Source organism: Peromyscus eremicus, chromosome 14, assembly GCF_949786415.1.
Source record: "Peromyscus eremicus chromosome 14, PerEre_H2_v1, whole genome shotgun sequence".
NCBI classification, from domain to species: domain Eukaryota; kingdom Metazoa; phylum Chordata; class Mammalia; order Rodentia; family Cricetidae; genus Peromyscus; species Peromyscus eremicus.
In genome coordinates, this window is record NC_081430.1 from 8,568,915 (window position 1) to 8,594,214 (window position 25,300).

The 25,300-nt window shown below is 38.4% G+C and overlaps 1 protein-coding gene across 6 annotated transcripts in view; it reads left to right on the plus strand.

Moving 5' to 3' along the window:
- The window catches only part of Dgkb (diacylglycerol kinase beta), a 632,546-nt gene that overhangs the window by 103,122 nt on the left and 504,124 nt on the right, over positions 1–25,300 (plus strand). For all 6 annotated transcript variants that reach the window (XM_059279660.1, XM_059279662.1, XM_059279664.1 and 3 more), the window contains 2 exons: positions 2,667–2,820; positions 20,750–20,890. In XM_059279660.1, coding sequence (XP_059135643.1) covers positions 2,667–2,820; positions 20,750–20,890 — 295 coding nt within the window. The remainder of the gene's footprint in view (positions 1–2,666; positions 2,821–20,749; positions 20,891–25,300) is intronic.

Sequence of the window (25,300 nt, forward strand, 5' to 3'; positions counted from 1 at the left end):
ATGCTTTTATCCAAGCAGCGTGTAGTCCAGAAACCTCTTTTTTTGTTTTGTACCTGCAAAGGCTAAATCCACCACGCAGCTTAATGTGCCACTTGCAGAGGCCTTATTCCTGCCAAACTGCAGGTCCAGCACGCACACCAGAAACCCACAAGGAGCTCAAACCAGCAGCTGCCACTCATTTGACAGAGACAATTAGGAACTGTTTTTAGCTCCGTTTTAGAATCTTTTTTCTCAGTTTTTAGGTGGAAACTCTTGCCACCACGTTGGACGCCATTTGTAGCTTGAGTTTTCCTGTCTTGCCCACAGTCAGGACAAATCTCTCTCACCTGCCAGTCCCACAGCCACTCAGACCCGACCAAGTAAACACAGAGACTTATATTGGTTACAAACTGTATGGCCGTGGCAGGCTTCTTGCTAACTGTTCTTACAGCTTAAATTAATTCATTTCTATAAATCTATACCTTGCCACATGGCTTGTGGCTTACTGGCATCTTCATATGCTGTTTCTCATCGTGGCGGCTGGCAGTGTCTCTCTGACTCAGCCTTCCACTTCCCAGCTTTATTCTCCTCCTTGTCCCGCCTACACTTCCTGCCTAGCCAATGGCCAATCAATGTTTTATTTATCGACTAATTAGCAACACATTTGCCATACAGAACTTCCCACAGCAGATAACTGTGAGTTGGAAACACTGAGTCAGATAAGTTTGGGTTATAAGTCATGTGGGTGTCACAGCACGGTGCCGTATATAACTTCAGAAGTTCAACGAAAGATTTGCCCCCAAGAATCCTGTGAGGATGGTGGGAAGCAACTTCACTTCTTCCATAAAAACTTTAACCTTGGATCTTATGACATCATCTCCTAGGATTCAGTGAAGAACTAACAGAACCCTCTATTCTTAGTCTGTAATGGTCCTCTTTTAGGAAGTGAGATATTTGAAAATGTTTTGCTTTCTGAACTCAGGAGTTTGAAAATGTTGCCTGATTACAGAACCAAAAGGAAAAATAAAGTTTTAATTTAGGAGGAGACAGTGAATTTTATCATTTTTGAGCCAATAAAAAAGACAAATTAATATGCAAAATAACCCATGTATTTTCAAGACATAACTACCTTTTATGATTTTTTTTTATTTTACAATCAATATACCCAAGGTTCTGTAAAGTACTTTATACAGATTTTTATTCAGACAACAACTGTGAAGTGTTGATTTTATACACAATTATATAAAGAAATTACTAATAACAAACATAATGGATTATTACATTTTCTTGAGATTATATTCAATAAAAACAATACAAACTATATATATATTATATATAACTTAATGAATTAATTACTCATACTTTAAAAATTTATGTTTTAGGTGATATCTTCAAAAGATAACAGTTTAAGTTTACCAAAAATAATAACCAGACATCAGTATGTTCATAATGAATAACAATATAGGTGATATACATTCTTTCTCCTTCTCAAATACTACTGAACATACAAGATAGGAAATTTTTTGTTTAAAAAGAAATAGTTTAGAGAAAATTTTCTTATCTTTCAGGTACTCTTAAAAAATGAAAAATAATCCACTACCAGGTTTTCCAGACTTTTTCCTTCCTCTCGGTGTCCTAACTAACCTGGGTGAGGGAAGGTCCCGCCAGGGCTCTGTGAGGCAGATCTTCCGATGCACACTGTTGCTGCTCGCTGACCTGGTTTTACTCTGCCTTCTTCTCTGTAACTCTTCTAGGCCTCTTAGCTGATTAGTACACTTCCCTAAGTCTTTCACTGTTCACCACCTGCACCTGTTTCCAGAAAACACTCCTCTAACATGTTCCTTCAGTCACAGGAGTATTAGTCAGGCCTGGTCAATATTATCCACATGCTTTTGTTCCCAGAGCACCCACAGCTGCTCAGTTTTTCTGCCACAGTCAGTCATCCCACCTGTTGTCCTCCTCTGCTTCAAGAAGGCATGCTCACTGGAGACTCCTGTGTAGTCCATACTGAGCTGGAAGTGTGACTATGGCTTCCTTTGGTAGCTTTTTGAGTGGACTTGGTACTCTTACTCTGAAATGACTGCCTTCAGATGAATAGGGATTTGAGAAGGGCTGAAGACCTTACAATATGTTCCATTAGAGGTCTGTATGCGATGTTATGGAATGCTTAATCAATTGGTGTTGGCTTTAATTTGAAATTATTGTCAATCACTTTTTACAATTTTCAAAAGAAATAATCACCATTATCGTGAAGAAAAGATGTGGAAGTTCTGTCGCTCTGTGTGCCTGCTATTTAAATATGTGAATCTACATTAGCTTGTTCATGCTAAGTATCTGAGCTACTCAACACAAATCTGTGGGTTTGGAAATAACAGTTCCAGTTGATAGAGGTAGAAAGAAAATTTCAAAGGGCAAAATTTTATGTCACATGGTTGCCATGGAGATAGAAACATCTAACTAGAAATCATGTTATCTTTGTTCTACACTATCAAAGGGGAGACACATACCTGTCATTGCCAATGATAGCATAGAACTGCCAAGCCTTGGCCTCATATTACTATCTTTCTTTTTTAGACTTGGATATAGAAAACATCTCAGGTAATTTCTGTTACTAATGATTTGAACATGGCACAATGTCTTGTCATTTCACTCGATCTTAAATTACATCTTTAAATTTGTTTTTTCAGACCATAGATTTTGAAGGCTTCAAGCTGTTCATGAAGACCTTTCTGGAAGCTGAGCTCCCTGATGATTTCACTGCACACCTTTTTATGTCATTCAGCAACAAATTCCCCCATTCCAGCCCAAATGTAAAGAGCAAGCCTGCTCTTCTTTCAGGTGGTAAGTATGCTTAGAAATGAACATGTCGTAAGCCTTGTAAAAGAGACGTGCGTTTCACATCATTAGACTGAAAACTGTGTGTATTCAGTGGAATCTATACTTGGGAGTGATTTTTTAAAATATCCCAGTACAATAAACAGTATAGAAAATAGGATTCATTATGACTTATAATTTGACATGGAAGTCCATGTTTCTGTAATGATCTTAAGAGGCATTTTCATCAAATTTGGAAAAAAAATTAATTACTAGACAAATATAAATAACTATATATTTGAAAATATAATAATAAGGAACCTATGCATAAGAAATGTATAATATGTATAATCAACTGTGACATTTATCAATATACATTTAGATTCAGATCTGTGAGCTCAGAACATTTTAATTTTTCTTACATTCTTGCAGCACAGTATGGTTGGTTCTTTGACCATGTGTAGCTTTTAACAGATGCATAGTGCTTTAGTAGCTATTGATAATTAGTCCAATCAAGAAGTCAGATACTTCATTGTATTTCCCCAAGAATATAAAACATGAATTTGTTTAGTAGATGATAGAGAACTGAAAAAAAATAGCACATAAAAATGAGGTTGCTGGAAAAATAAGCAGCCTGTACGGTCCTTAGGTTAGAGGATCCGAAAACCAGAGTCTTGCAGCTGAAACACAGCTCTGAGGTAAGAGCAGTGTTTGGGGGATTTATTTCAGGATATTCTGTGTGGGACAACTTCCTCAGCAGCTTCCTGAGGTCAGTTCAGTGGGTTCATTAGCAGACTTGAACCTCAGACTCCTGGAGTACATACAAGGACAGCTGTGCTTTACTAACTAGAGGGGAATCATCGTGTCTCAATTAGTGCCAACTCAAGCTGGAGATGGAACACCTCTGCTACCCAAATCCTGTGCCTTGGGATGAAATGCTAAGGTAGTTATCCCAGAAGAAGCTGACGCTGTCCTTGCTCCCATGTCCTCATCTCTGACTGCGCCTCTTTAGACCTAAAGAGGGCATTCAGTTCCCATATTGCATGTTGCAATGCAGTCTTAAAAGATCTTAGGAATATTCCGATTCAGAAAACAAATTTATTTGTGTGATACTTATTAATATTTCCTTCAATAAAGATGAGACATTCTAGAAGTAAGATAAATGAACCAATCACAGAACAAAGTAACTCATTAAAAAAAATTACTATCCTTAAAAGCAAAACCAAAGTGATTTTTGAAGCGTAATATTCCACTGTTGAAACTCTTTGAGTATGGCTTCCTGTAAGTCAGCTGGCCGCTCACATCTACATCTGTTTATTTTTGTGTGCTCTGTCAAGTGGTCTCTTACATACTTCAGTGTACATTCCTGAGACAGTGAGGATGAGAAAAACACTTAGTATCGACGCAAAATCCTTCAGACATCAACAGATCCCCCAAAGCTCTCAGAGTCCTCAGGAGAGTCGCTGGTCTGGAGTGCCAGCCATAGTACCGTGGACTGCAGTGTGATGACTGGTAGTGAGGGGAAGAGTGTAATCCCTGCACTGTGATAACACATTTAAAAAATGAACAGGTGATAGAGCTCAGCAGACCACAAGCCAGGCAGTCTGATAATCGTCCGGTACCATAGCAGCTTGTGCTGTTTCCACACAAATGGCAATACCAACTTTTTCAAGTAGAATCGGAGGTGGTGCCCGCTTTCTAAAATCAAGTGTCCATGGGATGGTGCTTCACGAGACGTGACAACTAGGCATCCTTATCATAATTGGCTCCTGCTGTACATTCAGTTACTTGAGCACCACTCACTTTATAATAGCTGGAGAAAGCTCTCCATGATAGCCCCTTGGTTTCTTGGTATGTCTCCTTAATAGTTGGAACTGTGTGATCTTCTGGACTGAACATTTGTAGAGGAGACAGTTTCTACTTGGATCTACAAGAAAAATTCACCTGAGCAACACTGTCCTTGAGTTCCAAGGAAACAAAATACACATTTATCTGTATCCTACAAATGTATTTGCCTACATTGAACAATGGAAATAGAGACTATTTCTAATGACTTAAGTGGGCTTATAAAGAATTTAGACCTCCTGGAGCTCCACCTGGGGCTTGGCCTTGGATCTCTGCATCTGCTTCCATCAGTCACTGGATGAGAGTTCCACCATGACACTTAGGGTGTTTGGCCATTCGATCACCAGAGTAGGTCAGCTCGGGCTTTCTCTTGACCATTGTCAGTAGTCTATTGTGGAGGTATCTTTGTGGATTTCTGGGGACCTCTCTAGCACTCTGCTTCTTCCTATTCTCATGGGGTATTCATTTATCATGGTATCTCTTTCCTTGTTCTCCCACTCTGTTCCTGATCCAGCTGGAACCTCCCGCTCCCCTAAGCTCTCTTTCCCCTGACCCTTGCCCTCCATTACCCCACCTCATGTCCAGTTTGCTCATGTAGATCTCATCTATTTCTCTATCGTTGGACAATCCCTGTGTCTTTCTTAGGGTCCTCTTTACTAGGTAGCCTCCCTGGAGTTGTGAGTTGAGTCTGGTTATCCTTTGTTTTACATCTAGTATCCACTTATGAGTGAGAGAGAGGAGGGATTATATGAGCAAGAGATATTAAGACCATGATTGGAAAAAGCACAGGGACAAATAGCCAAACTAGTGGAAATGCATGAACTGTGGACCAACAGCTGAAGAGCCCCCATGGAACTGGACCAGGCCCTCTGGATAAGTGAGACAGTTGACTAGCTTGATCTATTTAGGAGGCCCACAGGCAGTGGGACCGGGACCTGTCCTTGGTGCATGAGCTGGCTTTTTGGAACCTAGGGCCTGTGCTGAGACACTTTGCTCAGCCTTGGTGTAGGGAGGAGGGGACTGGACCTGCCTCAGCTGAATCTACCAGGCTGAGCTGAATCCCCAAGGCAGATCTTGCCTTGGAGGAGGTGGGAATGGGGGTGCATTGGGGGTGAAGACTGGGGGTAGGAGGAGGGAGGACAGGGGAATCCGTGGCTGATATGTAAAATTAAATTAATTATAAAAGAAAAAGAAAAAAGAATTTAGACCTCTAACTTCCTATTTTCCCCAACGTCACATACTAGTACAAAACAGTAATGTCAAGTTTAACAGGAAAAACAATCAAATTAGGCTTCAAAATACAGACAAATGAAGCATTTTTCAGACTGTACCTCATTTGGAATAACTTCATATCCTTTGTAGATCTACTTGAAGGGAATAAGTGCTGTGCAGCTCCCACACAGCAATAATAAATCCAATGCACATTCCTTTTCAAAGTATGGCTCCTTATTGAAGAACTGAGTGTCCAGTGTCCTTCCTATGACTGCTTCCACCAATCTTTGCAGAAACACTTTTGCTGGTTTTTCCTGAGGAACAAGGAACAATGGACACAATACAGAAGTGCAAGGGCTGGGGTATCGTTGACTCAGAAATTGAAACCATAAATCTTTAGCTATTCCTAGGAACTTGGTTTAAAATAGTCTGTTATCTACACAGAATATAGTTGAATTTGGAAAAAAAATCTCAGGTTACTTCTGAACAGAAAGTTTCTGTAATGACCATGATCACCCTCATGGGACTTCATTTTACTTTGTTAGAACAATGTCAGCAGAAATAAGATACTCTGTGTGTGAACTGAAAAAAAGGACCTCCTCAATAAAATAGAAACAAACAAACAAAAAAAGGAATAAAGGTATTACCACCAATATATTGTGCTCAAATATGGTACATATTATAAAAAAATAAAACATTCAATTTTCCTTGCATAAAGATGTTAACAATCATGTATAGTAACAAAGGTTTTGTATGTAAATTTGCATGTGTACAGATACGCTTTGTCATTGAATATTAATAATCTGTGTGGCATTTTATGAAATAGAGAAATTAGTTTTGTGAGAACCTTTATTGAATCTGTTCCACATTACTTATTGATAGTTATTCTTGGATTTGGATATGTAGAGCTGCTCCTAAGGTGGTTGGAGAGTTCTCTCCTGCCACCTCAACCTCCTTAAAGTCTTAGGTACTCTGTGTGCCACTGCAATCACAAACTTCTGATTTCTCTTCCATTCTAAGAAAATTCCTGAATTACAGACATACCCAGTATGAAGAATAGGTTCCCAAAAGCCAGCCAAAGCATTAGAGACAGCCCCTGCTCCCACTGGTACAAGTCCCGTAAGTACATCAAGCTACACAACTGGCACATATATGTAGAGGGCCTAGATCAGTCCCATGCAGGTTCTCTGGTGGTCAGTCAAACTCTGTGAGCTCCTATGAGCCCAGGTTAGTTGTTTCTGTTGGTTTTCTTGTGATGTCCTTGACCCCTCTGGCTCCTACAATCCTTCCTCTCCCTTTTCTGCAGGATTTCCCAAGCTTGGCCTAATGTTTGGCTGTGGGTCTTTGCATCTGTTTCCATCCATTGCTGGATGAAGGCTCTCTGATGACATTTGGGGTAGTCACCAATCTATGAGTACATCGGAATATCTTTAGGCATCATTACATTGATATTTTTTTCTCCAATCACGTTTGGTCCTATCCTAGGTTTCTGGGCCATCCAGCCTCTTGGTCCTAGCACCCCAGGCAGTGTCAGGGGTGGACTCACTCACATGGCACGGGCTTCAGGCTGGACCATTGGGTGGCCACTCCCATAAACTCCCCCAGCACTTCCCATAGGTAGGACAGTCTGTAGGTCAAAGGTTGTGTTGCTGGTTGGTGTCCCAGTCCCTCCACTAGAAGTTTTGCCTGGTCACAGGAGATGGCCAGTTCAGGGTACATATCCCCTGTTGCTAGAAGTCTTAGCTGGGGTCATCCTTGTAGATTGGGAGCTTTCCATGTACCAGGTTTCTATTTGACCCCAAAATGTCTCCCCCATTCCAGTCATCTCTTTCAGTACTCTCTCCCTCCACCCATCCCCAAACCAATCCCTCAAGTTCCCATTCCCACCCTTCTCCAGTCCACGCACAAGCTTCCCAGGGAGATCCTTGTGTCGCTACTTGTGGTCTCCTTGATACCTGGCCTCTCTGGGACTGAGGATTGTAGCATGGTTATCCTTTACTTTACAGCTAACATTCACTTATAAGTGAGAACATAGCATGTTTGTCTTTCTGGGTCTGGGTTACCTCACTCAGGATGATTTTTTTTTCTAGTTCCACCCATTTGCCTTCAATTTTCATTATGCCACTGTTTTTAATATCTGAGTAGTACTCCATTGTGTAAATGTACCATATTTTCTTTTTCCATTCTTCAGTTGAGGGGCATCTAGGTTATTTCCAGGTTCTGGCTATAATGAATAGTGACTATGAACATAGTTGAGCAAGTGTCCTTGTGGTATGACTGAGCATCTTTTGGGTATATGCCCAAGAGTGGGATTGCTGGGTCTTGAGGTAGTTTGATTCCCAGTTATCTAAGAAACTGTCATATTGATTTCCAAAGTGGGTGCTCAAGTTTGCATTCCGACCAGGAGCAGAGGAGTGCTCCCTTTGTTCCGTTTCCTGTTATTTGTGTTTTTGGTCTTAGCCATTCTGACAGATGTAAGCTGGAATCTCATAGGCATTTTGATTTGCAGTTCCCTTATGGCTAAAGAGGTTTGAATATTTCTTTAAGGGTTTCTTAACTATTTGAGAGTCTTCTGTTGAGAAAAATTCTTCTGTATCCCATTTTTTAATTGGATTATTTGCTTTTTTGATGTCTAGTTTCCTGAGTTCTTTATACATTATGGAAATCAGCCCTCTGTCACATGTGGAGTTGTTGAAGACCTTTTCCTTTTCTGTAGGCTGGTGTGTTGTCCTATTGATAGTGTCCTTTGCCTTACAGAATCCTTTTAATTTCCTGAGGTTCCTTTTATTAACTATATATCCTAATGCCTTTGCTACCAGTGTTCTATTCAGGAAATTGTCTCCATGCCAATGCATTGAAGTGTACTTCCCACTTTCTCTTCTATCAGGTTCAGTGTAACTGGATTTATGTTGAGGTCTTTGATCCACTTGGACTTGAGTTTGGTGCAGGTTGATAGATATGTATTCTTCTACATGCCAATATCCAGTTATGCCAGCACCATTTGCTAAAGATGCTTTCTTTTTTCTATTGTAAAATTTTGGCTTCTTAGTCAAAAAATTAGGCATCCATGGGTGTGTGGATTTGTGTCTGTGTCTTCAGTTTGGTTCTACTGATCCATCTGTTTTTATTCTGACATCCTGTGGTTTGTATTACTATAGCTCTGTAGTAGAGCATGAAATTGTAGTAGGGATGGTGATACCTACTGAATTTCTTTTATTATATAGGATTGTTTTAGTTGTCCTGTTTTTCATTTGGTTGTTTTTTCATATGAAGTTGTATATTTTTCTTTCAATATCTATAAAGAATTGTGTTGGAATTTGATGGGGATTGTATTGAGTCTGTAGATTGCTTTTGGTAAGATGGTCATTTTTATTATGTTAATCCTACCAATACATGACAAATCCAATACCCCTCATGATTTATCTTTTAAGTTTTAGAGAGATCAGGGAAACAAGGAACATACCTAATCATATTAAAAGTAATATACAGCAAGCCGACAGTCAACATCAAATTAAATGGAGAGAAACTCAAAAACAATTCTAGTAGAATCAGAAACAAGACAAGGCTGTCCACTCTTATCTCATCTATTCAATATAGTACACAGAGTTCTAGCTACAACAATAAGACAACAAAAGTGTATCAAGGGGATGCAAATTGGAAAGGAAGATGTCAAAGTATGACTATTTGCAGATAATATGATAGTATACGTAAGTGACCCTAAAAATTCCACCAGGGAACTCCTACAGCTGATAAACACCTTTAGTGAAGTGGCTGGATACAAGATTAACTCATAAATTCAGTAGTCCTCCTATATACAGTTGACAAAAGGACTGAGAAAGAAATCAGGAAAACATCACCCTTCACAATAGCCATGTGTAATATAAAATATTTTGGGGTAACTCTAACCAAGCAAATAAAAGACATGTATGACAAGGACTGCAAATCTTTGAAGGAAGAAATTAGAGAAGATATCAGAAGATAGAAAGATCTCCCATGCTCATGCATTAGTGGTATTAAACTTACTTTAAATTCTGAAAGTTTATTCAATTTTTACCCCAGTCTAAATATATGATGTATTTTTCTCCATATCCTAAAGAAAATAGGCACTTGAGGTGATGAAACAGCTCAGCAGGTAAAGACACTTGCTGTCAAAACTTATGTCCTGAGTTCAAACAGCAAGACTCACATTGAGACAGGAGAATAGACCCAGGAAGTTATCCTTTGATCTACACATGTAGGATGTAGGATGCACCTGCCCCCCCAACATAAATAAAAGCTTTAAAAAGATAAATATAAGAAATTGAAAAGCGTAAACAATTGAAAGAAAATAGGTATTCTGAAACATTACATGTCTAGAGGCCTCCTCATGGACTGGTCAGTCAGCCCACAAACCATGCATATGTACCAAAGAGCTGGTTTTCTGGATGCTCCATAAGGCAGCACTCTTACAGTCCACAGGCCAATTACATTCTACTCAAACCTTTCTCTACTTGCCTTGATGACTTACATTCTCAAATTGTTCATTTCCAAAGATTATAATGTATCCTTCTTTCTCTCTACTGCATTGTGTTGAGTTAAACACAAGTACTTTCCAGCACTTGTTATGACCAGAATTATCTAGCCACTGACAAGATCACAGTTGCATTAATTGTTGTTTGTGTCTTACAGCAAAATCCCAAATCCCAGTCTCTAAAATGTTCTAACAGAAACCTGACAATATTACCTCTGGGTTTACAAGTTCAAGTTTAACAAATGTGCTTATATCAAAGTATTATTTTCTAAGCAAATTAAAGTCCTTGGCACCCAAAACCTATGCAAGTGGAGTTGTATTCATAAGTGAGTGGATGCCAGAGAGAAGGAACACATGGAATCCTGATTACTCCAGACTTCTGCTATGACCTTAATCTTTGATCCATGCACCATAATCAAGAAAGCGGTCTTTCTCTGGCTTCCTAATTCTCTGTCTTTCTGCCCCGTGGACTCCAAGCTTCTTTTGTAGGAAGCTATTTCTAATGACTGAAGCCTGCTGCTCTGCTTGCATAGGACCCTTGGCCTTTGTTTTGTTTTTAAGATCATTTCTTTAGGAATTCCTTGGGATTTTTTTTTTTTTTTTTTTTTTTTTTTTTTTTTTTTTTTTAGACAGGGATTCTCTGTGTAACATCCCTGGCTGTCCTGGAACTCACTTTGTAGACCAGGCTGGCCTTGAACTCACAGAGATCCACCTGCCTCTATCTCCTGAGTGCTGGGATTAAAGGCATGCAACACCATGCCCAGTTTCTTTGAGAATTTTATACAGGCATATAATGTACTTTGCTCATACTCACCCCCACTGGTCATTCCTAAATCCTCTAGAATCCACCTCCACATCCCCCTATGAACTTCCTGTCCCCTTTTATCATCATCACTATCACCATCACCATCACCATCACCATCATCATCATCATCATCATCAACATCAACACAATCACCACTCATTGAGTACATCTAGTGCTGCCACATATGCATGGGTCTGCAGTCATTCACTGGAGTACTATCAACCTACCAGGATCACACTCCTAAAATAACTGATTGTGCCTCCCCACAGAGCTATCAACTGTCAATAGTTCTAAAGACAGAAGAGGCCACGTCTCTTGTTTCCCGCCCTCTCCCCAAGTCCATATAGAAATTCTGTTTTGATTATGTACCGGTCTTGTCCAGGATTCTGTGAGCTTACTGCACTTTTATTTTTTATTCAAGATTGGGTTGTGTTTTGAGATAAGGTCTCACTATACAGACCAGCCTGGTCTCCTCCTGAGTGCTGGGGTCAAAGGTATATGCCACCATGACTGGTTTGCTGTTAGTTCATGAGTGCAATGGTCCTGTCATGTCTAAAAGATACTTTCACAATAGTCCCCCCAGAGATCCAAAGACCTCTCGGTAATCCCTGTGACTCCCAAACCCCTCAGTAATCCTTACCTCCTAAAGACTCACTCCCCTTTAAAAGCATCACCTGGCCTTTACCTTTATGTCTGTTGGGGGACAAGGGTCTAGGTCTAAAGCTCAGCACAGTTTTAGTAGGAGAGCAAATAGAAGGTTAATGCACACAGGTAAGAATGAGTGAGACAGACCAGGATGAGCAAGACAGGAGACAGACAGTGCAGGCAAAGGCTCAGATCACTCCAGCTTTCTTGTGACTTAAGCTGAACTGAGTAAGGGTTGCTAAGAATCAATACTGTCCACCCCAGAGCGAATGATTGGTTAGGACCTTGCAGGGCCGAGAAGGTGAGAAACTTTGGCAGGGTCAAAAACCTGAGGACTTCTTAAGAGGATGGAGAAAGGTCAAGTTCTTAGAAGTACTGATTGATTAGTGTCTGCCTGGAGGATGCTGATGAAGTGAGCAGAGACCAGCAGGAGGTGCCAGGGTGGAAGCTAAGCCCAGGTGTGGAAGAGATTTGCTTGTCATGCTTCCTTATGACTTTCATCCAAACGAACTTAGAGATCTGTTACAAGATTTTCAGTCTGAAAATAAGCTTGCTGCCAGTGATCTGGAAGATGTTGTGAGGAATGATGAATCAGAAGCAATAAAAGGTACAGAGGATATTTAATATTGAGAGAAATCTCACACACACATTTATTAATTTGAAAAAGTTTAGTTACCTTTTCTTTGCTAAACATTTATATTGTTTAACTGTCATGCAATACTTAATCAGTTTGAGCTGTTAAACTATGTGTATCAAGATACCACAATGCAAAAAGCCAAATTTATCTCATTTTCATGTTTTCTATGAAATTGAAGAGTGGGTTATAATACCAGTGCCTATTGTAGACTGAAAAAAGAGAAAGAACTCAATTTTTGTTCACAAGGAGATTAATAAACTAAGAAAAGAAAATTATATAGTGAAAACTAGGTACCTGTATTAAAGGCCTCTTTTTATAAAATAGCCTTAGAATATTCTCACCTAGTTAAATTGTTTTCTGATATGTTGTTGTTTGTTTTATGAGTGTGACAGAAATAGAGAGAGTGTGTGTTTTGTGTGAATGTGAATCTGTGTGGGTGTATCACACACACACACACACACACACACACACACACACACACGAGAGAGAGAGAAAGAGAGAGAGAGAGAGAGAGAGAGAGAGAGAGAGAGAGAGAGAGAGAGAGAGAGAGAGAGGAGAGTCTGTATGTGTGTTTTTCACTACAAAGCAGTTTGGTATGTTTTTCATGCTAATGAACTACTTGAGTTTCTAGAAGTGAACCAAGGGCAGAAAGGGTCTCCTCACACTCAAACCACATAGACAGTAATATTTGTATGACAGTGAACAAGACTTCTGGTATGTAGTCAGCATTTAAAATACAGTACTCCATACAATGATATCAATATAATTGTTCTTCTTGATGAAATAAGCTTAGAAACTGACATAAAAATGCTCTAGGAAAAAACAAAAAACAAAAAACAACTAAGCATTTCAGCCATTAAGGGTTTCCTTTATTTATACAAACCATTGCATGTCCCACACTGCTTTAGTGCCAGATCCACACTTCTAATTGTCATTGGTCATGGTACCTGTAATTTGCACTTATTTTACTTCAGCAAATATTTTATACTTCCACCAACAAAACTTCCAACTTTAAGACCCTTACACATGCCAGTTAAAGAAGAGTTCTCTCTAGTTATAACTACTGAGTGGATTTTTCATTTTAAAAAATATTTTCCTGCCTGAATTTTCTCCATAATTTGTCTTCAAAATGTAAACATTTTGTTATTAAATTTAGTCTTTGCAGAATAAAGGATAAAAAATTATATCTTAGTAATTCCATGTTAAATAATAGTATTATCTTAATATTTTTGTACTTGCATGTTCAAAAATACTTTCAGAGTTTGTAATAATTTAGCAAAGGCAAATGATGCAGTTGACACTGTAGACACCCAGCTCAGTCTGCACATTTTTAACAGGGGACTTGCTGCATCCCTGTCTCACAGTAGCAAGAAAACAGCTACTGAGATCCGAGAGCTTCCTTCTCCCTCTGTGACAATGCTGTATTGAAGCAGACAGTTGAAATCTGTTTTCATCAGTACTCGACCATCAGTACTCAAGAACTGATTAAATGCTTAGTGATAAATGCCCTGTGTGTTAATTCAGATTGGTGTTGTTAAACATCATGCTAGTTCTATATCTGTCTTAAAAGTATAGATAAGAAAAGTAACTTATAACTCATTTCACTATAACCAACTATGGAAAACATTTGGCAAACATGGGCATAAGTATAATTATGTATGCAAAAATATGTGTAGGCACACTCATTCACAAATATGTAGTATTGAAATAGTTGTTACAAGGCATGGCCAAATGGAAGATGAAAATGTAGACCTCTCAACTGTGGCTGGGACTCCTTATTTTCCTCCAAATGTCTATGGACTAATCAATGTACCTCTTGGATCATTTACTGAGAGTCAGGAGACAGATTCTCTGTTCGCTCTCTGTCTCCCTCTCTCATTGTCTCTCTCTCCCTCCCGCCTCCTCTCTCCTTCTCATCACACAAGTATGTTTAAAGCACACAGCTGCAAATCAGACTGCCTTTGAACTGTACTTGTACAGTCTCTTGATCTCTGGTTTCTTAAATGGGAATAATGAACGTTCCTGTTTCACTAGGTTTAAAGAGAAAAAAATCATAACGTATGGAAATTTTAAAATAAAAATGGATACACTGTTAATGATCAATAAATGTCAGCATATTTAAACAGACTGTATTCTAGTGTTTTGGTTTGCACACATCATGATCAAATTTCTCTTTCATTTCAAATTTTTATATAATGTCATACATTCTTAAAGAGGAGTCATGAGTTTAAAGTGTTATATTAGAATTTTATTCAATATGCAGGCTATGGGCAAATGGGAATTATGCTCCCTAGTAAGTAGTTGATTTTTTATATATATATATAACTATATAACTATATAACTATATATATATATAGTTATCTAACAAGGAATAAGGCATCCAACTTGTTTGACCAGGTCTTCTCTTTGTAGCTCAAGTTCACCTAGAACTCATGACCCTCTGCCTCGAGTGCTGGTATTACAGGTGGATGCCACCATGACCAGCATCAATCACTTTTCAGTTATTTATGTGTACTAGCAAGTCATAGACAAAGAATCCTTGGGGCTTGGTAGTCAAACAGCATCTGAATCTTCAAGCTCCAGGTGAAGCGAGAGGTCCTATCTCAAAAGATACAACAGAGAATTTTTAGGAAAACATGGATGTCACCTTCTGGCCTCCACATCCACAATGTGGATGGCAATATACAATATGGCAGCCACTAACTACTGATAGCTACTAAAATTTAAATGAAACAAGTGTCCCTTTTCTCTCATTACCTTGTATCTTGTCAAAAGCCCTATGTAGTTTATGCTGTTGTACTAAGGAGCGCTAACTGGGCCTGCTGTGGCAAGCCTGTGGCTTCACTCATCATTTTAGAGATAGAAAATGCAATGTCGGGCATTCCAGGCCAGTCTCAGTAATCCAGCGAGCTAGAGAGCCAGCCTTGGCTACATAAGACCTTTTCTCAAACAAAGCCAAGTGAAACAATCAAACAAATAAAAATAGGCAAAAGAAACAAAGCAAACAAGACTCATTTATTAAATCCTGGACCTTGGGAGACTGAGGTACCACTCAGGCTTTAACTGCTTGCTCTGCAAGCTTGGGAATCTAAGTTTGATCCCCAGCCTCCACAGGCATTGGTGTGCCTGTACACCAAGGGTGGACAATCAGACAGGAAGGTCCTGGGGACTTGCTACCTAGACAGTCTAACTGAATCTGTGAAGTCCTGGTGTACTGAGTCTCTCTGTCACAGGATACACTGGTAGAAATTGAAGAAGACACCTCATGTCAGTTGTTGGCCCCCAGGTGTATAGAAACACATAAACATTTACACACACACACACACACACACACACACACACACACACACATACACACACACACACAAACAAACAATTTGGAGACTTGATGTTAAATTAAATGTAGTCATTAGAAGTACATTTTTAGGCTGAATCAAGTGCTCACCTAGCAATGCCTGAGGTCCTGAGATTGATCCTCAGCAAGAGACCAAAGAAGCAAGTTAAAAAGACAAATCGTTCAGCTTTTTCTAGAATGTGAATGTGTCTAGATGAGAATACAGTGGAAATCATATTATTGCACAATGTAGTAATAGGCATCATTTAATTTTACTAATGCTATTCTTATAACTCTGAGAAAAATGTTCATAAGTATATACATATAAACACATATGTGTACATGATGACATTATCATTGAAAACCACCCTCGAAGTAAAAAATAGTTTATTCCTGATAAAATCAGTAAACTATAATTATAGTCCTTACTTTTCTTTTTGGTACTTCTGTATTACAATAAATATGCATACAACACAGTTCTATACGAAGTATGAATATGTACAGTATGTGGATGCATTTGCTTCAGTTTTCTGGTCAAGTATTAAGTTCTAAGAGCAAGGCAAGTAAGAAACTGAAAATTTATCTCAATCATATGATATTTAGAGCTAAATGCAACTACTTGAGGCAAAAGAAACAGGAAATAAGCAATAGGAAGGACCTCCAGCTAGGTAAAGAGAGAAAGGTTAAAGACTGTACTACAAAAAATGTCCTCTCTGAAGAAAGACTGAGACACAATGCCTGCTTTCATACTGTGAAAATATGAAGGAGGATTTTTTTTAATTGCCTAAGCAAGAGTGTGCTGGTGTTATAGAGGTCTTGGGAATAGGAAGAAACTTGTTTGATTAATCACCTGTCTTTGATTACCCACTTCAAGTTTTTTCATTTCTGAGATGGATAAAGTTAGTATCCAGGCAATGGAATGTTACTCAATGCAAAAAGAAATGATTAACTGGTAAGAAGTCATGGAGGAAAGTAAACTGCATGCTATTAAGTGAAAAAGCTTCTTTGAAAAGCCTACCATACAATTCCTGCTAAGTGAACCTCAGTTACTATGCTCTAATATATTTAAATGCCAACGTATTTGTTGAGACTGAGAAAGGTTTTAACTTCGGTACAGTGGCTGTGACTTAATCTACTGCTGTTTCAGTCAATAACTCCAACTCCACATTGATTCCATAATCAGACTGGGTAATAGAATGCCTGTATAAGTCACTGTGTTAGTTGGCGTTTCTAGTGCTGCATCGAAACACCACGACCAAAAAGTAAGTTGGGAAGGAAAGGGATTATTTGGCTTCCACTTCCATATCACTGTCCATAACTGAAGGAAGCCAAGGAAGGAATTCAAACAGGGCAGGAACCTGGAGGCAGGAGGTGATGCAGAGGCCATGGAGGAGTGCTGCTTACTAGCTTGCCTCAAGTGGCTTGCTCAGACTGTTTTCCTGTAGAACCCAGGACTAGCAACCCAGGTATGGTACCACCCACAGTGGGCTGGCCCCTTCCCAATAGATCACTAGTTAAGAAAATGCCTTGTAGCTGGATCTTAAGGAGGCATTTTCTTAATTGAGTTTTCCTTGTTTCAGATAACTGTGTGTGTGTGTGTGTGTGTGTGTGTGTGTGTGTGTGTGTGTGTGTGTCCAGTTGATGTAAGACTAGCCAGCACAGTTGCTAGTAATAACTGGAACGGAATGTTGATAGTGAGGATTTGTGCATAGTGAGGAGGGTACACAGGTGAGAAATAAGATCTTTCTTTATCATGTTTTCCATTTACAAAAAAAAAGTCTTCACAAATATAATTTAAAACATTAATAATGTCTACTTGGATTTATTTTTTTTGTCAAAATGATTGTGAAAAATGTCTTGTCTTATCCGAGTAAAGTTTCTTTACTTTATCTGAGTAATTACATGAATCATTACAAAGGGTACATATTTTACCACTCAGATTTGTTTAATTAGTCTTTTGGAAACACTTGTTAGTTTTTCAATGTACAGATTGCATATATGCCCATATTTTTGCACCTTAAAAATTTTAAATATAATGATGACAGTTAAATGCACAATGAAGCCTTTATTTACAAAGTGTTATCAGCACAAAGAGAGAAATATTTACTTATCTTCAAACAAGCACAATAATAATATTTTCTTTCAAAAAGTGATGTTAAAAATCTGTAGAGACAGGAAGTGGATGGAGGGAGGCAGAGTAGCTGCCCATGAATGTGGACATTTTGGACAACAATAAAAACTTAACGTTGATGGTCACACTGGTTGCCCAATTCTGTGAACAGGCTAAAGCCATTGAGCTACATATTTTATTTTATTTTTTTTGTTGAGCTACATATTTTAAATAAGGGAATTGCATGGGACATTAATTTTATATTTGTCATAAAGCTGATATTTATTTACAAAGTGATATGAAATGAAGGGTGTATGTGTATAGATTTTCTCACAATATACACTGTACACTGGAAAGATAAAAAGGAGATGATGTGGCCTCCATTGTCTCTAGTTTTACCTTGAATGCAGTATTATGAAAGTGAGTAGTCAGACCCCTTAACCTTTAAAAATATACAGCTGAACTATCTTCCACATAAATGAGACCGTGTTCCTTCCTTTCTTTCCTTGTTCTATTTGGAAAATTTGTGTGAGGGAGTTAAGATAAATTGAGCTGATTACGTCATCAGGACCCTGGGCTGGGCATTTGGGAGAGAGAGTTAGCTCCCCAGCTGGATGACTCATGTCGCAGTTTATCACCATAATTCACTGCTATGTTTGGGGAATCTTCAAAGGTCAGCACCACAATGTCTTCCTTCTATCGTAAGTCAGACGCCCTGACTCCGGCAGCTGGATGAACTTTAGTTGGTCAGTTGTAATTATTTGGGGAATTGTGAAGTCCTTTTAAAGCTCAGTATTACATTTGAAGTTATGCTTCCTTTCAAGTAAAAAGAAATATCAGTTTGTATTGGATATGCAGTGATCTGTGCATTATGAGGAAAAATTAATTTAAAATGTGTAACTCACTGAGAACTGTGAATGAGAGTGGACTTGGCAGATAATGAAGAACCGTTTCACCGTAAGTACGAACAAAGGGAGGAGGTGAAGAGTGTCCCACAGACGGGCCATGAGAGGCACCCGTGCATGTGATTCGGTCGGGAGTTCTCTGATGAAATTTTAAGGATGAAATGAGATGTAGTAATCATGATAAGTTATAATAGAAAATATTAATGTTGTTAGGAAAGCCACAAATTGTGCTTGTGTGTGTCTATATTAAGGTGTCGATTATTTTCCTTATTTTCACAGTGTCCTGAATAGAAAACACTACATGGGTTGGCAGGGTTGAATGAGGAAGACAGCTGTGTATGGCTGGCGGTGACACTCGGGGCAGTGACACTCGGGGGCAGCCATCATCATAAGCCTGTTTCTCCTCTGTGAGGATAACACAGTTGACCTCACAAGGTTAACTTAAGAGTTAAGTGAGCTGATGTGTGAAAGCCCCTGTTAGTGATTCCTGCCCAATACTAGAAACACTCCAAATGAGGCTTATTATTAGGGGCAATATCAGCAATGATAAAAGCCAAAGATGGTTTTGTAAAGCATTACATTTGGTATTTGAGACCATTGAGATACCCAGATGATATAACAAGAAGAACAGAAAGAGTTAGAGTTGCAAACAGTTCTGTCAGGAAGCTTTGTGCCAAGGAAGGACAGCTGGTCAAACTACATTTGGTTCAAAATATTCTTCCCCATAATTGTTGACAGATTAGGAATCCATGATATACTCAGTCCCCCAGTAACCGTGGTCAAATACTTCTTGGCAATGTATACCTCGTTTATAATTGAGATTTATTTTACCTCAGGCCTTTTGGGGTTCTCTTGATGTGGTTTCAAAGGCTTCTCTGTGAGATGAATCTTCTCTGTGAAGAAGCTCCTGTTACATCAGCAGCAGCAGTTGTAAACAAATATTTAATTCCTCCACCATTGTCTTAGAACAGGACAACTCATGAGATTTTTGGAAACAGGGACTACTGAGATGGAGGCCCAGGCACAAAAAGTCCTTGCTGCTGAGCCTTATGATCTGAGTTCCAGCTCTGGAACCTTCATGATAGAAAGAGAAGAGCAACAACCACAAGTGGTCCTGTGATCTCCACATGAGTACCATAACATGTGCATGTGTGTACACACACACACACACACTCACACACACACACACACACACACACACACGTACACACACACACCAAATAAATAAAATGTAGCTAAAAGTTGTTTTTTTTTTTTTTTTTTTTAAGATTTTGAAAGTAACACGAAGATTTTTTAAAAAGAGAAAGTCTCAATGTTTAGGTGTGTCTGGCTTATAATTTACCAGTCTGATCTTGAATGCATCAAATGAAGACTATATTGAAATCAAACTACAATCATATGCATTGCCTTTTCTCAGAATGCCCACCATGCTAGTTCTGATCCCTCTTTACGGTGTGCTCATTCATACTCATGGTCAGTAGGGTGGTAGGTGGATATCTTATGCTGGCAAATAATTGACATAAATGTGTATTTTATGAAGGATTACTTACCCTCATTATATAAATCATAACATGGCAGACTCCCATCACCTTTTCAGTATGTTATGAAAGGACAATTATTGGTATCTTTCAAGTAAATTTTTATTTGTCACTGCCTAGTACAGAGACAAGAAGACTGGAAGTTGGTTCATTATGTCCACTCTTTGCATCATCTCACACATCCTGGGCAATGCTAAGTTACATCTGCCCCCGCCACTGGATCCTGGAAGTTTCTGTCTTATTTGCATTATTCACAACACACATGGAAAGATAATATATTGGTGTTTGAGTGCATTTGACATTTTATATTTAAGGAATATATATGTGTGTTCATAATATTTAGTGCGAGTTCCTTTAGAAATATTTTAGAGCACAGTGAACATTTTAAATATATGAATATAAATGTATTTTCCAGGTCTGAGAATGAATAAGGGTGCCATCACCCCTCCACGTTCTTCTCCAGCAAATACGTGCTCCCCAGAAGTGATCCACCTCAAGGACATTGTCTGCTATCTGTCTCTTCTGGAAAGAGGAAGACCCGAGGATAAACTGGAGTGTATGTTTCGGGAATTGTGTTTACTCACCAGCCTAGGGGTGGGAGGAAGGGCTGTGTGTTGATGTAATTATAATTGCCTAAATTGCTAAAGAAATACCTTTTCTCAGAGTCAGTCAAAAAGTTACTCTTAAATTTAACTGAAAATGCATCTTAATTGGAATTCTGAAACACTATATTTTGTTAAGAAATGTTGAAATTTGGTTATTATTATGTGAAATTCTATCCATTTCTGATAATTTATCAAATTCCATTTGTTTCCATTGACTTTGTAAACATGTCTATCCATCACATGGATTCCAAATGTTTTCTCCTTGGCTCTTTTGAGATAACAAGAAGTAATTGGAAACGTTGAACTATTAGACAGAGAAAATGCTCTAAGAAATACCAAATGCCCAATTCCTGCTATCTGAGAAGGACTTCCTCACCCCCTGCATCACACACGCTTGCAAGGGCATCACACACACACACACACACACACACACACACACACTCACACACACACACACACACACACACTCACACACACACACACACACACTCACACACACACACACATACACACACACACACACACACACACACCACTTATACTCTTCTCCATGGCAACCTCCCTTCGACATCAGGTTAACACTCTCTTTGGCAGAGAACAATTTCTCAAATGCCTCATTTATAGGACTTGGTTCTGTATGTTATAAATAATCAAATAGTATTTTTGTTTCTTTTACAATATGACAGGTAAGGACTTTTTTTCTAAGTACCTAGGTAACACTCTTACTAAACTGCAGTGACTGAGCTCTCTCTGGTGGTAACATGTACACACTGCACCGAAAGAGCACACTCTTTAAACACTGACTCAACTGATCACTGACAATCTGATCTCCCTGTAAAGCTCATTATAACTAAAGCAGTTGCTGTATACTCGGTTGCTAGATTAACTGGATTATATTAGAGATCATTAAAATGAATTAAAATTTTACTACTTAAATAATAGTGAAGGTTATAAAACCAAACTTCAGTATTTCTTAATAAAATTTAAAATATTGTAATGTATTAATATTATAATTACAAAGCAGTTTAGTTAAATTTAATAAAACTTAAAAATTTAATATTTTTTTATTTTTCTCACAAGTAAAGCATTTACTATGCTTATTTAGGAGTCACACCAGCTTGGGTTATGAATAAATCATATGGCTATTATTCTTTAAATATGTATTTATTATTCATAAACATTGAATACTTGCATTTCAAGATTTATTTTGTATTCCTAAGAAAGTGTAGAAATCTTTCATTCCAAAGTAAACATTGAGTTTCTATTGAAGTGGTGGCCAAAAAGAAAGTTTGCTCAGGTGTCTTCATGGCCATGTTTGGCTTGATGATGAAGATAAATATTTTCTCCAGATGAGAATTAATGAAGGCACCATCCATCTCCCCCCAAGAGGACTTTGGTACTGCACTTTAATTTTTTCTATGCCAATTAGAAGAACATTGCTTTTATTTTGGATCCATAAGAATCACGCTTCTTGGTTCTGTTTTTAACGCCATGCATCCTTTGTCCACAATCGAACATTCACTCATTCTGAAGCACTGGATGAACCCGGTGAAACTGACCTGCTGAGACTCCTCTTCAGTGGCATTCTTTGTTCTATGAGTTTCCCAGCTCTTTGTCGAGCTCACAGCTGGCTTGGGGTCATTTTCCTCAGTTTACAATTATGCCTTCAGACTTTTCTCCAAACCATAGAAAGTTTCTGGTGTTGCTACACTTTTTATCAGACTTGCTTTCTGACCTCCTGACTTTATGGATTTTATGTCCATCACTATGAATATACATCAACATATTCAGGAATTCTGTGTTCTTACTTTTTCTTTTTAAATGTCTGATATTTTCCCACATCAATGAATCAAATCTACTCTTCATCTACTTCCTTAGCAATTTGTGGGTTTTAACCTGTCTGCGGTAGCACATTGACAAATTCTTAACATTCTTCTACAGTTTCAGTTCCTAGAATTATTTGCAGTAAGATGTGCATTAATAGTGGCTGACGAACTACATAGTTACTTCCTAAAGACATATGCCATATTAAACATAACATGAACCAGAACTAAAAAGAAGAAAAGGTATTTAAAAGGAGCAGAAGTGGATGTGAAGAACCTAAAATAGTTCCTCATGAGGGAGAGAACTAAATTTGGATCTTCCGTTGAGGTAGCTCACCAAAATGAAACGTGCACACCTGAGTTTAGGTCAGACACTCTCACACAATTACCCACCAGAGTCACTCACAGGTCCTGTCGACATAGGTTACTGGGTGCCCCAGGATGTAGGACCTGACAATTGTCTGATTGAAAGGAATGTGCCGGAGACAGTGCTGCTTTTGGCCCAGCACCCCCATTTAGAAGAGGAATAGATTATGCACCTTCTCCTCTACTATGACACCTCACCACCACAATTTACCTGAAAGGACTGCTTCCTTGGCAGCGGTGTTTAGGATTCTTTCCTGTTGGCATTCGATAGAGCGCCTACATTGTTACCAACATTCAGGAAAGGAGTGTGTCCTCTACCGAAGTGATGGTTCTGACTATTTACTGCTTCCCACCTTGTCCTTCTTTCCATCAGTTATTTCCAGCAAACATTTGTGCAAGAGTCAGTGTAAAGTCTGCCCCATTAAACAAAGCAAGCACAAATGCTGGGACATGCATCATTTCTTCACCTGCATTTGCTTAACCCAGTCCTCATGTTTCTGTCAATGTCTGCCCTACTCACTTGAAAAGTGTGCAGCATAGATATGTGTGGTGGGGATACAAGAGGATTCCTTCTTTCTTTCCTGGTGGCTGTCATTTGTCTGGCTGGCCTTATGGGTCAGCGGATCCATGACCGGACACACACGGCGTTGCCAACGGCCTCCATATTCACTGTTCTCTCCTAGTGTTTCTGACCCAGCCCAGTGCCACTTGAGGACCCCCTCACATTATGAATCCCTCTGTCATTTCCTCGTAGGACATATTCTCTTGACCCTTAAGCCTTGTCATAGTGAAAAGTGTATAAAAGAGAAGTCAACAGGAAAGCATTTAGGAAGTGTATGACTCTCATTAAGAACTGCCTTGTTGCCACTGTGTGTAAAATTAACCTGAAAAATTCGGAAACGTACTACTATCAGGCCCTACTGGCCATCACTTGGTCGGATTTCCTATAGATTACAAATGAAAGTAATTTCAGCCACCAGTCTTCTTATTCAAGGAAGGCTCATAACTTCTAAGCTACAGCATGATCCATTTTTATTTGGAAAATCCAGTAGTTATACTTTTTATTTCTCTTACAGGAAATATGGAGAGAGTATTTTTGCATTATGTTGGATTTCAAGTTTTTCTAGACAATCATTTTTTTTTTAAACTCCTGTCTTTAAACTTTAATATTAGGTATTGAAAATTTGGTAACTAAAAATTGCATATTGAAGAATTTCCAAATTAAATATCATTAAAATGTACACTTTTTCTGTCTTAGGAATTCAGCATTATGTTTTTATAACAGTAGCATATCAGGGAAAGTACAAAAACTATATAGTTTGTGTTGTGAGATATTCAGCAAAAAAACAGACAGAAATTTTCAAAGGTTTTGAAAGAGGAAAAGTTTTAGAAAGCTAGAAAATTTCTCATCTTACATAATGTGACTCTGCTCTGACCTTTTAGCTAAATTCAAGTGTGGGCACAGAACTGTTGCTACATAAAGTAAGTTGACATGCTTATTAAAATAGAAAAAGTGGGCTATGTTAGCTCAAAGCTTCATAGCAAGTCCCCACCTTTGAAATATATCAAGTTGACAGAATAATCTGAATACTGGTCTTATATTATTTTGGCATGGAAACAGGAAACATCTATAAATCTATAATGGTCTATCTCTACTTTTAAATATTATGAAGAAAGAGTATTGCTCATATTTAAGGTTCAAAAGTTACTTTCACCAATATTATTTAGAAAGATGATTTTTTTTTAAAGGAAAAGTCTTCAAAGACACAGTGGACAGAATAACTTTTGTTTTCCATGGAGCGAATGCCTGCCTCCCCCTTATTTGATTACTTTTCTCTCTCCCTGTAACTAGTCAATTTTCAAGTTCTCAACTGTGTATTTTGTTTGAGCACTTGTGATCTTTTTACATTTTCATTAATAGCCACACCCCCATGATACTTGTTACATTCTCTGGAACCATTATTTGAATATTGTACTTCAAAGGCAGAATTTTAAATTCTTGATTGAATTTATTTTTTTTTCTTTTACCGTTCTTTATTGTTTCATTCCACATTCTGGGATGTATTTTGCATCTCGTGACGACCTTTTCTCTATTTTTCCGATTTTTCTTAATTTCATATAGATTCTGTTTGCATCCAGGAGGACTTTCTTTGCTCCTGTTCTCATTCCTAG